The sequence below is a fragment of the Solanum pennellii genome, chromosome 1 (assembly GCF_001406875.1).
Source record: "Solanum pennellii chromosome 1, SPENNV200".
NCBI lineage: Eukaryota > Viridiplantae > Streptophyta > Magnoliopsida > Solanales > Solanaceae > Solanum > Solanum pennellii.
This window is the reverse complement of record NC_028637.1, coordinates 1057370-1074867: the sequence shown is the minus strand read 5'-3', so window position 1 is coordinate 1074867 and position 17498 is coordinate 1057370. Positions and strand designations below refer to the sequence as shown.

Below are 17498 nucleotides of genomic sequence, written 5' to 3'. Positions count from 1 at the left end.
TATATATATATTATATCTTTAATGATATTGTTAATTTTGCTATTATCTTTAGAGGATCTTGATATGGAATGTAAATTCAAATTAATTGAATTAGTTGAATTGGAACTTAAAGTATAAATTGATTAGGTATATGTCATATAACTTTATAGTTGTATCATGTATGTCTTGATTATTTAAAATTGTTGAACTAAAACTAGTAAAATTTGATTTTTTTTTTATAAACATATATGTTTTATTCATAAGATACCACATTTAATTAATATGATATAATGCATAAATATGTATTTTTACTTGGCATTAAATATGCTTTTCAATTTTGGATGTGTACCAGTAGATTCACGAATTTGGCTTGACATAATATATGTAGGACGCCACATAGGACATAAATTTGTCATGTAGGACGTCACAAAGAATTATTATGTCTGTTTATTTAATTTTATACAAGTTTGAGTGTCTATTTGTGCATCGCCTAAAGTTAAAACGTATAGATATGAGTTCAGGTTAAATTAAAGGGCTAATCTATATATTATGTCAATTAATAACAATATACATATTATTGTACATATTCTAGATTTGTATTCATACTCGAATTCAGATTCTCAAAACTTATATTTATATGGTAAAAAGAATCCACACGATATATCTTTTTAGTGATTTATTATGCACCCAATACAAATTTGAATTAATTCAATAATAATTGTTGAGAGAAAAAAAATATGAACATATAATATATAGAAAGAACAACAAAAATACTCTAACACTTTGTTTGGATCATTGTTATCCATTGTTTCACAATATATTATATTGTATTGTACTATATTGTATGGTAGATACAATATTTGGCTAGATTGTATTGTTTGTTGTTGTTTAGTAACATTTTAATTGTTTGATTTGATTGTATCGTACTGTATTGTAATTTATAAATTACTTAAATATCCTTAATTATTCTAGGGTAGGAGGTTTGACTAGATTTAAATGATTAAGGTAAAGAGTAAAATAGTATTTTAAAATATTATGTAAAGATATAATTGGAAAAAGAAATTAATTAACAATGGAAACACACCAAATTGGTTGTTCCATAAAATAGGGGTTTCCATTGTTACGTAACAACGAAATTTAACAATACAGTACAATACATTTTAAATAACAATCAAAACAAACATTGTAGGTATAATAACAATGCAATACAATGAATAATAATAATTCAAACATAGTGTAAATTAACTAATTGAAAGATGCTTCACCACAACAAAAATACTCTAAATTAATTAATTGAAAGATGCTTCACCTTTTTCATGGACCCTAAAACAATTAAAGTAAAAATGACAAAACAAATAATAAAAATCCAAAAATCCCAAAACAACAACTAATTTGTTGTGCACTAGATTTACCACTATCATCAATTTCAACTTTATTTTCTACTAAATAATTATGTCTTTTAGTATACCAAAATATAATTTTGTACCTAACTTTAGTTCTCAAATCAACTCTAATAATTGCCTTAGAATTATTTGAAACATCCTTAATTGCATTATCCCATGGCATATTTTGTGCCTCAAACATGCCAACTTTAGATGCTTCTTTATCTTTGCCTTGTTTAAATTTAACAAATGTGTAATTACCTATAGGGTAACTTGTATTTTTACCATAGTAAAAAGTAAGGGTAATGTTGTCGTAACGAACAACTTTATCCTTCATTTCATTCTTCAAATTGAGTTGAAATGATATATGGTTGTCACGCTTCGTCTTGTTGTTGTTCGAGTTGATTGATTTGTCAAGGCCTTGCACGTAAACATCTCCGATTGAACATTTGGGCTTCGTGGTACGTAGGCTTAACCATAGGACCAGAGCTGCGACGCCTAAAGTCAATATCAATGAGCAACAAGTAGAAGCATTTGATTTCGCCATGTCGGAAAGTTAGAGAGACAGATTCAGAATTTAAAGCTATTCACATGGAGGAAAGAAGAGATGGGAAATGAGAGTAGAGAGAAGTGGTGGAACAATACTCTTGAGAAGTTTTTGTGGTTTTTTAAAAGGTATATATTGATTCTCAACAATTATAATTTTTTTGCTTTTTTAAAGACTTGAGTAATTGGGTCAATGACTTTATTACTTTATCCCTCAATTTTATTTTTTTTTTCCTTTTTGTACTTATAGAGAAGTTAGTTGGTGGTTTCCATTAAATTCTTGGAACATGTCCTGCCCAATAGTGTGAATGGAAGAATGAAAAAATTAATAATTAATTCGCGAAAAATACTTTTTAGAAAAATAAGTAACTTCTTTTTATATTTGATGAATAAAAGAAAAGTATTATCGCAAAAGTATATGTAAATAATTTAGATAAATATTATCGGATATGATTCCATAAAATTTAACTATTTACCCCCACACTCATGTAATTACTCCTTTGACAAGTGATAACACACTTTGCCATTACTTTCAACTTCTTGGAAGATAATATAAATAAAAATAGAAGTACAAAGACTAGTTGGTTGACCCAGCCTGTATTTTAAAAAAGATTTTTTTTAAATCCAGGTCTTTTTATTAAAAAAAAAACAAATGATAAACCCAATTATTAAAGCTCTTCTCAAGAATTGATACATCTTTTTTTTCATGGTCCGGAGTCTGATACTCGCTTTGAAATATTAACTAATAAGGTGTTAGAAATTTTAAATCGATTGTTTTTTTTTTTGGTGTAGTTGTTAAATAAATTTATCAAAATCCTAGCGATATACCTTAACTTGATGAGGGTTTTATTACTCTCTTGAATTCATTTTTTCTATAGTTTCGTGTCTCTTTTGTGCTGACGTGACATCTTTAATTCGGTAGTGTTGTAGTGGTAAATGGGCTCTTTGGATAGCCCATGAATAATTCAAGTAGTTGAGTTGAGTCCAATTCTTGATAACTTTCATTTCTAGCCCTATTCTAATGAAACTAGAGATCAAGTTAGTTGATTTTGTAGATTTAGCCCTTAATTTTTACTTTTCTTGGTAGTAATACATATTTAGACACAATTTTATAGAATAATATTTTGGACAGGAAGTTACTGAATTAGATTTAATTTTGTATTTACTTAATTGTAATTTATTATGGCTAACTACGTGGAAATTCTTTTGAATAATGGGTGAGAATGAACCCTGAATTTACGACGACCTTTGTCTACTCTAATATTAATGTGCGTGACTCTATCTCATATAAAAATTTAAATTGTTACAGATATATAGATGATGATGGAGTTAATGAGACTCGAATCTAGAGACTTTATTTGCTTCGCTACCATGTTGAAGTGGTGTATGATCATCTCACTAAAAACATAAGTTAGAATATTAGAAATAGCATACTTCGATTGTATTTATTTAATTATATTCTCAACAAATTATAAAATGTTATGAAAAAAAGTGAAAATAAAGAGAAGGCAAAAACTAAAATGTCATCATTAAGTTTAATATAATATCATATATTTCACGTTACAACAACTTATATTAGTACATAATAACTATATGTAATGCTCGAACCTTTTAAAAATATTGTCATATATACAACGGACCATCCAAAAGTTATATTTTTTTAAGGGATCCAATATGAGTGTGACAATATTTTTAAGAGGTCCATAAGCAACATATATCATACTTATACTAGTACATTACAATTATATTGCTTAAACTCTTCAAAAATACTGTCAAATGTATGTTAAATGATTTGACACAAATACGACATCATTTTCAGAGTGCTCGAACAACGTATCACAATATTACATACTAATTATTCAAATCAATTAACAACCCTACAGTTCGTCCTGATTTGACCGTTCGATCCGGTCGAAGGACTAATGTTTCCCATCTTAATCATTGAATTAACAAAGTCATTAAAGAAAAACATAGAGTTATTGCTATATGTCTCAACTAGGGTTTTTGTTGTTGTTATAGCATCATCACTAGAGAACAAGATTTGATCTGATTCAAGAAGTCCTCTTCCATTAATCAAATTCTTGAAAAAATGATTGTCAAATAAATTTGTAGAATTCCTATCAAGTGGGGTTGTGTTGTTTCCATCACTTGTGGATGGACACAAATTTTGAAGTTCACTTACTATGGTTGTGTCTAATGTTGTGTCTGGTGAATTTGTCCCATTGAAGTTTCTTAATCTATTGTCAAATGTTGTACACCTTGCTAATCCAATTGTATGTGCACCTACAATAATATTCAATTAAACATTTAAAAAGGGTTAGTACAAAGTAGAAGCATATTCAGGATTTCAGGATGATATGGTCGATGCACTATGATGAATATTAAGGTGGATCTAATCGGTTTGGCATTCAAATTCTTATCATTGAAAATCATTAAGTTTTTAAAATTGAAATATTTAATTGATTTAAACACCAAAATTGCTATCAATAACTATTTAAAGACGTGTTACTCATTTTTAAAAAGAAAAATAAAATAAAATAGATATAATATTCAAATTTCTAACCTCACTAGGAGGTGCACCCAATCATCGTCAAATTACACCATCTATATTTAACAAAAAAGTTAAAAGATATAACACAATTAAGGTACTAGTGTTTTTCTTATATTTAGTCATTGGTAGGTAAATTTATTGATTATAGTTGATTATTTATTATATTTAAATTTACATTGCTAATATAAGAAAAATATTTTTACTATATATATAAGTGTATATAATTTATTTTTTTTACTTTTTTTTTGTAAAAAATTATTTAAATATTACCTGATAGGCTCACAACATCTGTTAAGTTTAATCCAACATCCTGGAATTTAGATATAATTGTATTAAGTGGATCAAATGGTGCTGGAAGTCCATTACTTGATCCAGAAAAATTAGCAGCTAATCCATCTCTTCTCCCTAATAACACCTTCCAAAATGGCCCTCCACTCTGAAAAAATTAATTAATAAATTAATTTATCTGATGAGATAGATAGGATTCCGTCAATTTTAATTAAAAATCTCAAGTTCATATGCTGAAAAAGAAAAAAGAAAAAAAAATCTTGATAGAAAGCGCTACTTAATTTAACGGAGCTTAAGAAGTATGAATCTGAATTAGTCAGGACTCTGTCGATAAAGCAAGTATTAGACACCATATATATAGAAAATAATTAAAGGTTAGTTAGAGCCTTAAGACGAGTATCAAACATCATACGAATTTACCTTTTAAAAAATGAATATTTACACAATTAGATTATCTTTATTAGGTACATAAGTTCATGTAAATCTCTAGTAAATATTAATTGGTAAATTGGTAAAACTGATAACTAACCTATTATTACATTATAAAATTCATTGAATATATTAAAAGTAATTTTATATAATTAGTGCATAAAATTTAAATTAATAAAAGATAGTGTTTAACTTGATAATCAGTTCACCTAAATGTAGAGCTAGGTAGAACTAGAGTATCAATTACGAGTTCGATGGCTCAATAGCATTAACAAAAAATTTTATTTGTTTTCATAAAATCACTTTGTATATATAAGTAATTTATCTAAAAGACAATAAGTTATCTTTTTAGAAGTTTCAAAATTCACAAACTTGAAAATCAAAAAGATAAATTATATTTTTTTTTAAATATATAACAGGTTAAATTGCATTGATAGCGTAAAAAGTCTTACCAATAATACTGAATCTCTTGCCGCTATAGCTAAAATATCTGCACAAGAAACAATTCCACTGCACGTATTCTCAACAACAGTTTTTATATTATCTATCACTTCATATCCTCTTGCTGAGTTCAAATTTCCTGGAGCAAATTTTTCACTTGTACTACTATTTCCATCCAACAACAACGATGCATCACAACCCTACATTTTTATTAAATAAATTAGTAGAAAAAGTTACAGATATATATCGTTCGTTCAGTTAATTTATTAATATGATTAAAATATCAGTATATATAGTGTATATGTATGTATGCTATATTTGATATACAAATTTATTTAGCATAAAAAATATGATCGATACACTATGTACATATTGTATAATCTAAATTAGAAGAAAAAGTTATTGATATATACCGTTCGTTTAATTAATTTATCATATATATTTTCTGTATATGTATGTATATTATATATATTATATGTGAATATTTAGTATAGAAATTACATGATTTATATATTTTGTACATATTTTATAATCTAGTTGGTGAAAGTATGTTTAGGTCCGTAATTATCTTTATAAATAAGTGTTAATTATCGCATTTTAATTATCACTGTATTTCAACATATTGTGACAAGTGATGATTTACTTAGTTTATAGTTAATTTCATGTAACTATCTTTTAAATGATCTGATATTACAAAATATTTCTTTATTGTGTTGGTGTATAGAAGTTAATTAATTAACTCATAGATGGTTAGAAGAGTTTGAGTTTTGTACACTGACGATGTATAAATTTATCAAACCGTAAAACTAAATTGACATACAATATAACGTATAGATAACTCAATTTAGCCGGTTAAATTGCATTGATAGTTTTTTTTAAAAAAATTATACGATTAATATACATCATTTAAATTAAAAAATATTGAAATAAATATATTAAAAGGGGAGTCTTGGAGTAATAATGTTGTTATATCCTTATGATATATCGTTCACTAAATTCGAGTCAAGTTAGCTACGCGTATTAATCACATGATACATTTTTAACGAGTAGAGATATCTAAATGACAGTTTGTGCTAACTTTAAGCCCTTTATTATGTATTTGGCCTAATAATAACTTTGAAATAAGGTAACGGTCTTATATTATAACAAGTTAAATTATATCGTTATTGAATAAAAAAACTCACATTGACAAAGCAATCGTGAAAGTGAAGACGAAGCAAAGAAGCAGCCATTCTCATTTCATTCTTGATTGCACTTTGAACTTCTCTACGTACAACTCTAAGAAGATTTGGACATGTTTTTGAGTAAAAATTTGGTGTTAATTGACAATTCACACCAACAAATAACACCAAGAAAGTCATAATTTGGAAATATAAAATAAAATTACAAGGTCTAGTCTTCATGATTTTATTATCGACTCTTAATAATCGTTTTTCTTTTGACTCAAAACGATTAAATTTGGAATATTTGATTGTAAATGCATATCAATGTACTTGAACCCTAATTTATAGTCATGATTAAGGGATGATTAACAAATATAAAATTCATTAATCATTAATATAAGCTATAGTGCTATATATGATGTAATATGGCGGCTCCATTTAATTTAGTTTTTTTTTTAAAAAAAAATCAAACTTAATTAAAAATCTAAAACTAATTAATCTATCATTTACTTAATGCTAATCACTGTGGAAAGTGGAGCAAATAAAGGTTTTAATATTGCATGGTTATGGTAATGGAGGCTTAGTATTTAATTACTTATCATAATATATTAAATTTTAGTGATTAGTGACAATCGATTTTTTCTCTTTCAATCTTTATTGACTTTTAACGACTGGATTTGAATTTTTATTGTTATGTTTTGCTAGGGATGGTGTGTGTGCATGTTAATGTACTTTTTAACCCTAGTTTATATTCATGATTAATAGATGATTATTGACTAATAAATAAATATAAAATTCATTTATATATAAGTTATTAAGTGGTGTATCACTAAAAAGAAAAAATTAGCGATGGACGATATCTTATATTATTAAACAGAATTTTTTATAGCTAATTATGTTTAATAGCTTGTAACGAATTATCAAATAATATTATATTAGCTACAAACTATTTATCGACAGATTAACGATAACTCTTTTTTTTTTGTAGTGGCATGATGTATGGAGGTTCCATTTAGGGGTTTTGTATCAAACTTAAAATGTATAACTATTTACTTAATTATAATATTAATCACTTTTGAAAGTTAAGAGTTGAAAGTTTTAAATTATATTATTATATTGAAAATACAAACATGTTCATGAATGTGAGCTATGTTTGAGGGATAATTTAATTAATTAATTAATTGGATTGAATTACTTAAGTATAGTGCATGATAATTAAAAAAAAAATGTTCTAATAACATTGGTTTTTTAGTTATTTCTAATATGTATTAGTGCTTAATTACGTTGATAGCATGATTATTATCTTTAATATATCTTCTCTCTTGGACTATAATAGTAGTTATGTATTTATTTTAGAACCAAAACATTGACTTTTACGATAGACACGTTGAAATTATTTTTAGTAATATATGAAAGACGATTGATAAGATTATAACTTATAAATGATGATATTGCTTAGGGAAAACACAATAACTAAAAAGAAAGACATATCGACACCTTATAACAAAAATATTTAAATCCATAAAAAGAAAATGTCTTTTAAGCGTCTAAAAAAATGAATGATTAAGTCTTAAATTGCGCTACGCAAATACACGAGCCCAAATTTATGAGAATTAACGGCCCATTTTCCTATAGAAACATGAATATAAGGCCCATTAATGGCCCGAAACATGAATATAAGGCCCATTATATCTAATATACTTTGAAAAAATCATTTTTTGAAGAATTTTTTTCTTGTAGAAATACTATTGTGATCAATAAAATATGAAAAATAATTTAAAATATTTTTCACAAAAATGCAAAAGCTCTTGTTAAAATTTGGAAGATTCAAAATACAAATAAGTCTATTAATACTGCAGTCAAGTGACTTTATTATTAGTATAAGAATATTCTAGGGAGTTGTAATTATTAATATACCATAAAGTCAGCCATGCAGATAAAAAGGAATATTAAGACTTAATTTTATTCACACACTTAAAGATACTTATTCATTGATTAAAAAAAATTCATAATCAATGATTAGTTATATATCAAGTTGTAATATTTTAAAAGATTATATATCATTAGGGAAAATAAAATTTGGAGATCAAATTCAATAATAATTCATGCATTCTAAGTCAATATATAGTTAATGACTCCAATTAATTATTCTTTTGATTATTTCTTCGCATGTAGTTTGAAGTATTATTCAAGCAATTCAGAATTTTTAACGTGAAACATAAATATATATTTATGTGAGAATTTATCAAAAATTTCAATAAATATTATATTTGAGCTCAAAACTTAAAAAATGCAATGAGTTCATTATTAAAGATATTGAAGATCGAATCAGTAAATATTTTTGAATTTAGACCTTGTACATTTGTCAAGAAATATACTGAATATATACAAATGCTAACTTTAAAACTCATAAATTACAAATCTAGATCTATAAATTTCAATATCGTAGATTCACCTATAACGTGTCATGAACTTATCCTTGTTTTAATCATGTAAGAGTTAATTTTCAAACATTATATCGAAAATGATCTTTAGCGTTAATTAATTAACAATTATATTGCCGCTAAATATGTATTTTTTCGCGACAATTAGCTTGTATATGTCCCTAAAGGCTTTAGCGACATTAGATCTAATGACATTTAACTGATACCAATAAAGACTGACACTAAGAAATAATTCAATTTTTAACCATTCGTCTATCAGAAATTAAATTCATCAAAAAAGTTGAAATTTTTAATGAAAAAAAAGTTAGAAACATATTCGACAAATGATTTTCCAATATTTTCTTTCATAATAATTAATATTTTGTTAAATTTAAATCGAAATAGGGTCATAAAAAAGTTGAAATTTTAAATGAAAAATACATTAAAAACATATTCGACAAATAATTTTTTAATATTTTCTTTCATAATAATTAATATTTTGATGAATTTTAATGAGTCATCAAAAATTGACTGATTTATAGTAATGTAATGATTTTTGTTCTCCTTTTCTTTCTTTTTAAGTGGCAAATTTGACAATTCTCACTTAATTATTCAAACTCATCAATTTTTGACTTTTTCAATAAATATAAAGATAAAGAATTTAATGAAAATAAATATAGCTGGCAAATTTCTTAAATATACTTTTGATAGTGATTCTTAATAATTATATGTATTACTATTATTCAATCAATTCATAATTAGGTGAGACAAATAAATTTGGAGTAAACATAAAGTCCAAATATATAAATTGACATTATTGTAAAAATTCAAAATCATATTATTTTGATCAATATTTAAGTTCGACTTGTTTACTTTATAAAGTCATATAAAGTTAAATCAGAAATGGTGTTGAACAACATTTTTAGTCCCTATAAATTTTATTTTTAATTCCTATAATATTTGATGAAGCATATTAAATCTGTAATTAATTAAATTTATGTATTTTTAATTTTATTTCTCGTGAATATTCACAAATTTATGAGAATTTGATATTATTTGATAACAATAATTGTAATCTCTTTTTTAGAGGGTACTATCTGTTTTCAAGTAATATGTAATCGATTATGTATTAATTAATATTTAATTGATTGGTCTGAGGTTATCGAGAAAAAATAGACATTGTTAGGTAGTAGACTGGCTCATAGACAAGCAAAGACAATACATCGAGTTTTATGATCTTATTTTACTGTCTTTATATTTGATTCGTTTGATTATTAACTTTGATATCACATGTTAGGCTAAAATAATCTAAACGTTCTTTTATCCTTATTTGATATTGTTCGTTTTAGGATAAATTTGTATATATTTTTATATAACTTATATTTCGTAAATACTATTTATATTATGTGATATTATTTGTTTTTTTTTTTCAAAACCACACTTTTCTTTTCTTTTCAGAAGGCCTCACACACCAATATCCTTACACATTACATATAACTTATTTTCGTGTAGATTTTACATAAATTTAATAGTGCTAAGAGCTAACTATATTCTATTTTTACTCTTTTTTAAATTACAAAAATTTCTTAAATTTGGTGGAATTCAGATACAATTCAAATATATCACGTTCCGGTTTTAGATACATTCTTCAACGTTGTTTAAGTTTCGATTTTGAACATATCACTCAACGTTTTGATATGTCGCGTAAAGTGATGTATCTGACTGATTATTCGATAATGTAACTTGTTTCTTTCAGTCCAGAACCCACTATCGGTTGGGTCGGGTTGGGTCGGGCCGGTCTAGTGTACATTTGATTAATTTGTTCAAATAAAAGATAGAACTTTCATTTTAAAAAAAGTAGTTGGCATTTTCTTAAATATAGTTTTTGATATGTGTTTCTTTGATTGTGATTTCATGATGTACATTCTTCAACCAATTCATTAATTATTAGGTTAGAAAAAAATAAACATTATTAAAAACGTGAATTTTCGAGAGACGTTCTCATCGAAATGCCATTGGAAATATGAAATTTTTAATAGAATATTTTCGACAAGTCAATTTTTAATGGATTCTATAAAAAAAATTGTTTTTTTAGTAGTTTTAGAGTCAATCATATGTCCCATAAAATATAAATATTACTTAATTTGATCTATGGTAAAATTAAAAAAAATTAAACTTGTCTTAATCATGATGATATTGTTTAATCAAGCTATAAATTTGACTTGTTTACTCTTAATAAGTCAAATATTGATCATATAAATTTTTATTCTTCAACAATTTGAGTTTAAGTTACAATATTCACCGTTTATGTAAACAAAAAGTTATACTATTAAATTGCTCAAAAGATATTTATAGCTAAGCTTTCTTAAAATTTTAACTTTGAAAATGAAATAATGGAAAAATGATGGATATACCTCCAAACTATCGTAAATGGTATGTAAATACACTCCGTCATATTTTTAGGACATTAGTGTCTTTGCCGTCCAAAAACTAGAGCATATATTCCCTTTATACTAACGGACATAGACGTGTCATAATCTTATCCATCAATCTGATATTTATCGACGGATAAGATTGTGTCATGTGTCTTTATTTAGTTTTCCGTTAGAGTGAAGGATATATATGCTCTATCTTATGGATGGCAGGGACATCAATGCCCCAATAGTATGACAGATGATATTTGCATACTATTTACGATAGTTCGAAAATATATTTACCATTTTTCCTAAAATAATTTATCTACAATAACAAATAAAGATGCTTGATGATGTAAAAGTTCGTTATATTGACTACATATATAATTTTATGAACTTTACTATTTTACGTGACATAATTTAATTTATTTCTTCAATCATAAATAAGTCCAACATTTTGACTAATCTAATTATCAATCAAGCCACACTTATGAGTTCAATTTTCAACAATATACGATGGTCAATGTCTAATCTAATTCTTTTTCACTAAATTACGATTTTGTCTTCTAATTTACTATATGTCTATATATGAAATTTTACTTGTGCCTCATTTAGTATAAAAAGTATATGCTATAGTTTTTGAACGGCAGGGCACTAACGTTTCTAAAGTATAACAGAGGGTATCTGCATATCATTTACGATAGTTCAGAGTATTTTTGTCATTTTTCCCTTTTTGATTAGAACAAAATTTTATGTGCCCCGTGTTACTCGGGTTAGAGTCTAGGTTAAATTTTATTTTGGAGAAAAGGACAAGTATATTTTCAAACTATCATAAATAGTATGCAGGTATCCTCCGTCATACTTTTGAGACATTGGTGCCGCTACCGTCCATAAACTAGAGTATATATGCCAACGGAAGACTAAATAGGGACATGTGGCACAATCTTATCCGTCGATCGATAAATATCGGATCGGTAGATAATATTATGACACATATCCGTTATAAAGGATATATATGCTCTAATTTTTAAATGACAGAGACACCAATATCACAAAAGTATGACGGAGGTTATCTGCATACGAAACATATCCCTCTAAATCAAATCAATCTATTAGTTTACATAATTAATGAAATCTTTTCATAACTTAACAAGTCTTTGGTATATACAAATCACAAGTTGGTGCAAATTAAATTCTTTAGTTAGACTAGTCTTCTATATATGGCCCAATTTAATAGATTTTAATTAAATGCAAAATTGAAACTTCATAACTAACTTGAAAAAATATAAAATAAAATAATCTAATTAATAATTTTCTTCACTCATTTTCTTAGAATAGTCATATAGGCGGCTAATATTTGCCTTTGTCTCCCTATTTTTTAAAAAACAATTATTACATTGATAATGATATTACTATATCTTTATGTTCTATAAATAGCAACCAAAATGAATACCTAAAATATAACAACTTAATTTCTTGAGTATTCTTGAAAGAAAAAAGAAAAAAAAAAGTTGTCTATCACTCATCAATAATGTCTTTTTTGAGATTTATTGTTCCAGTTTTCTTCTTGATTTCAAGTTTCGTTGCATCGAACGCTCAATTAAGTGAAACATTTTACGCTACTACTTGCCCTAATGTTACCGAAATTGTACGTGGTGTCATGCAACAAGCTCAAAGTACCGATGTTCGTGCTGGTGCTAAAATTATTCGTCTTCATTTTCATGATTGCTTTGTTAATGTACGTGAATTTTTCATGCATGTTTGTATTTCAATGCATTATTATAAGTTACAAGTATATATAGTACATTGTGTAGTTTAACATTTGCATAAAAATAGTAAATTAGTCGCCATTTCTTTTAGGGAAAATGCACAAGTACCCCCTCAACCTATGTCCGAAATCCCAGAGACACACTTATACTATACTAAGGTCTTATTACCCCCCTGAACTTATTTTATAAGTAATTTTCTACCCCTTTTTAGCCTATGTGGCACAAGTTTGAAAAAAAAAGGTCAACCATCGTTGGGCCCACAAGATAGTGTCACGTAGGCTAAAAAGGGGTAAAAAATTATTAATAAAATAAGTTAGGGGGTAATAGGACGTTAGTATAGTATAAGTGTGTCTCTGAGATTTCGGGCATAGATTGAGGGGGGTACTTGGGCATTATCCCTTTCTTTTAATTAAAGATTTAAGTTATATACACTATAATTAACCTATTAATATAAGTTTCAAAAGTTATATATCGTTATTATTCTATTGTTTAGATTATCATATTAAGCGTGATATGTAGAGTTACTTATTATTATATCATGCAGGTCTAACCTGATAGCGATAAAAAAAATTAATTTACCTTGTTGGTGCACAATTTTTTTATTTTTTAATTAATATTTGTACAATCAGATCATTTATGACGACGTATTAATTCATAAATAACTTGATATAAATAATAATTAATATATCATCATAGGTTAAACTATACTGATAATATTTTTTTTTACAGGGTTGTGATGGATCTCTTTTGCTAGATAATGCAGCTGGGATTGAAAGTGAAAAAGATGCAGCTTCAAATGTTGGTGCTGGAGGATTTGATATTGTGGATGATATTAAAACTGCATTGGAAAACGTGTGTCCTGGCGTTGTTTCTTGTGCTGATATTTTAGCTCTTGCATCTGAAATCGGAGTTGCCTTGGTAAGTCCACAAAAAGAATAAAAAAAATTTGTCTGATATTTGATATTTATTTTAATATTCTGATTAATCTGAATTTGAAGAGTTCGTGGAACTCTTTAGTTTTGACTCAAATCCTAATCTATTCAGAACTCAATAAGCAAAAAAAAAAAAAAAAGTCATGGTCAAAAATAAATAAATTAATAATTTTGGATATGTCTCTGCGTGTAAAACCATTAAACTAGATAGTGCTACAGTAACAACAACATATCCAGTGTGATCCAAGAAGTGGTCTGCGGAGACTGATAGAGTGTGCACGAACTTTATTCCCTGCTTTACGAGGTACAGGGATCGGGGGGAGGGGGGACGAACTCTGTTATAAATATGTTTTTTACAACAGAGCTTGAACTCGAGATATCAGGTTAAAGATGAATGGATATTTTGATTCTATCACAATCATTAACAAGATAGAGATAAAATATGAATTACAGTTCGATCGGACTCAATAACTTTGAATCAAACGTATGAATATACAAATCAAGATTTTTAATTAATTTAATCTTCTAAATTTTTCAGGTTGGAGGTCCAACATGGCAAGTTCTTTTAGGGAGAAGAGATAGCTTAACAGCAAATAGAAGTGGAGTTGATAGTGATATCCCAAGTCCATTTGAAAGCCTTGATGTTATGAGACCACAATTCACCAACAAGGGAATGGATATAACTGATCTCGTTGCTCTATCAGGTTCGATTAATTTAAATTTATGTATATATATATATATTTTTATCATGTATAAAAGCTTTTAGTATTTTCATCATAAAAAAGGATTTAACTTCGAGGTCTGTGATTACAAAACGTGTAAAAAATTTTTACTATTTCACTACACCCCTTCTATGTAGACACGCTTTTCGCCAAAGAAAATTACATGGATAAAATAATTCACAAATAATTATTTTTCAATCACACATTTAAGAAACAATCACTATCAATATCATGAAGTTGCGACGGAATCTGAAATTTCGTAATTTTATGATTAATTATTTTTCAAAGATAGGAGTCAAAAACTGGTTATTTCATTAGTTTACATTCCAGATGTCGATCTTAAGACCTTTGAATAAAAGCGAAATTACTTTCATCATTCCACCATAAATCATTGGTAATAGAACTCCATGTATTATTACATGTTGATAATATATATAGATTGACAGTCTGTATAAAACTAGTCAATTTAATTCAAATGACTATAACGTACTTTGACTTTCGAATTGTCAAAGTAACTGATATTAACAATGTAAAGAATCTTGATACTATCAGTATAATGATATTATTACTTTTAGATTCTCGATCGATATCAATTAATTATCTTTTAAATAACCTGATCGTATATATTTTTTTTTTAGGTGCACATACATTTGGAAGGGCAAGATGTGGCACATTTCAACAAAGACTTTTCAACTTTAGTGGAAGTGGGAGCCCTGATCCAACAATAAACTCAACTTATTTGCCAACACTACAAGCAACTTGTCCACAAGGTGGAGACAATGGAAATACTTTTGAAAATCTTGATAAAACAACTCCAGATAATTTTGATAATGACTATTACATAAATCTTCAAAATCAAGAAGGTCTACTTCAAACTGATCAAGAATTATTTTCGACATCGGGATCCGATACAATCGCGATAGTGAATCGTTACGCGAGTAGTCAGAGCCAATTTTTCGATGATTTTGCTAGCTCGATGATTAAATTGGGAAATATCGGTGTGTTAACGGGTACTAATGGAGAGATTAGGACTGATTGTAAGAGGGTTAATTAGTTAATTAGGAGTGATTTATAAGTTATAATATATGCGTGATAAATTGTGTTTGTGTTTATGTACGAAAAAGAGAGATATTATAATGTCTTGATCAAGTGTAATTTTGCTTTTGTTTAAATGTATTATGTGCTAAAATAGCAATCCTAAATAAATAAGAATGATATGTTGAAAAGCAATGCCAAGTTTTATCATTTACTTCGATCTGTTTTAATTTATGTGTCTTATTTTTCATTCTGAATTATTTTAAAAAAAATGTCATTTACTATTTAGTAACTTTTAAATTTCAAAATCTCTTATGATAGGTTATATTCGACAAGATTTAAAGATCATTTTTAAAACTCTCCTTCAATTACTTTTTTGATTTTTTTTTTTTTTGATTTCCTCATTAAGTGTTTGATACTCGTTTCAAGGTCTTTAATTAATCATTTCCGATTCATACCTCATAATTAAGTCTTATTAAAGGGAGAATGATACCTTACCTGATTTTTTTCATTCGAAAAGCTCAACTTAAATTCGAAATCTCTTAATCAGAATGGAGAAATTTTCATCTCATATCAACCCTCGATAATTTTTTGAATATTTTTCGTTCATCCTATTTAGATATAAAATAAGTCATATGTGCTTTACTATGTATTATTACTAAAAATGCATAAATTTTCATAAAAACATTTTATTGAAATGCCGTAAAAATCTAATATTTTTAACAAGTAACTTTTTTGATAAATTTCATCGAAAATTCATATTTTTCTAGTAGTGTGTACACTATTAGATTATTAAAATATCAATATGTATATTAGTGAATAATTGATTAAACATCAATTATAATCATATATGTGATGAAAACATTTTAACAAATTGGTCAATTTTAAGAACTATGACTAGTTATCAAATGCATTAAATGAACACTAATTGAGCAAATTACCAACACATGATTTAGTTGACTATGTCAAAATAAGTCACCACATGAATTAGGAGTACTAAATAAGGTATTATCCTAATCTAATTCTTTAAACATATTATTTGTACCTATATGGAATTTTCAAAAAATAAAATAAAATTGAATTATCTAATATATATTTTTTATTATATAGAAGAGTCATGGAAGGACAATAAATGTAACGACCTGTTTAGTCGTTTTGAGCAGCAGATTTTATTTCTGGAAAAACTGTGTGAGTCGACGGAACCCACGACGGACCGTCATGGGCACGACGGGCCGTCGAGGGGGTCTCGTTCCAAAAGACTTAGACTTCTGAAATTTGGGTACTGAAATCGACTCTCTGAACTTGGCGACGGACCTGCAGGACGAACCGTCGTGGGCACGACGGACCGTCGCAGGTGTCTCGTTCCAGAATACTTAGACTTCTGAAATTTGGGTACTGAAATCGACTCTCTGAACTTGGCGACG

General features: G+C 27.0%; 3 protein-coding genes across 3 annotated transcripts; 1 reads left to right on the top strand and 2 right to left on the bottom strand.

Annotated features, from left to right (window-relative positions):
* Positions 1-1239: 1239 nt before the first annotated feature.
* LOC107013635 (protein NDR1-like) lies at positions 1240-2051 on the bottom strand. The gene has a single exon (XM_015213506.2). It carries the CDS (start codon positions 1906-1908, stop codon positions 1312-1314), a length of 597 nt encoding a protein of 198 aa, XP_015068992.1. The 5' UTR covers positions 1909-2051; the 3' UTR covers positions 1240-1311.
* A 1690-nt stretch (positions 2052-3741) lies between these two features.
* Positions 3742-7073, bottom strand: LOC107013626 (peroxidase N-like). The gene is made up of 4 exons (XM_015213497.2): positions 6801-7073; positions 5628-5816; positions 4729-4894; positions 3742-4190 (listed from the first exon to the last, which is right to left on the bottom strand). The coding sequence occupies exons 1-4, from the start codon at positions 7017-7019 to the stop codon at positions 3772-3774; spliced, it is 993 nt and encodes a 330-aa protein (XP_015068983.1). The 5' UTR covers positions 7020-7073; the 3' UTR covers positions 3742-3771.
* Positions 7074-13075: 6002 nt separating this feature from the next.
* On the top strand, positions 13076-16269 carry LOC107010716 (lignin-forming anionic peroxidase-like). Its single transcript, XM_015210006.2, has 4 exons — positions 13076-13354; positions 14115-14303; positions 14856-15021; positions 15678-16269. Exons 1-4 carry the CDS (start codon positions 13148-13150, stop codon positions 16091-16093), a joined length of 978 nt encoding a protein of 325 aa, XP_015065492.1. The 5' UTR covers positions 13076-13147; the 3' UTR covers positions 16094-16269.
* Positions 16270-17498: the final 1229 nt, after the last annotated feature.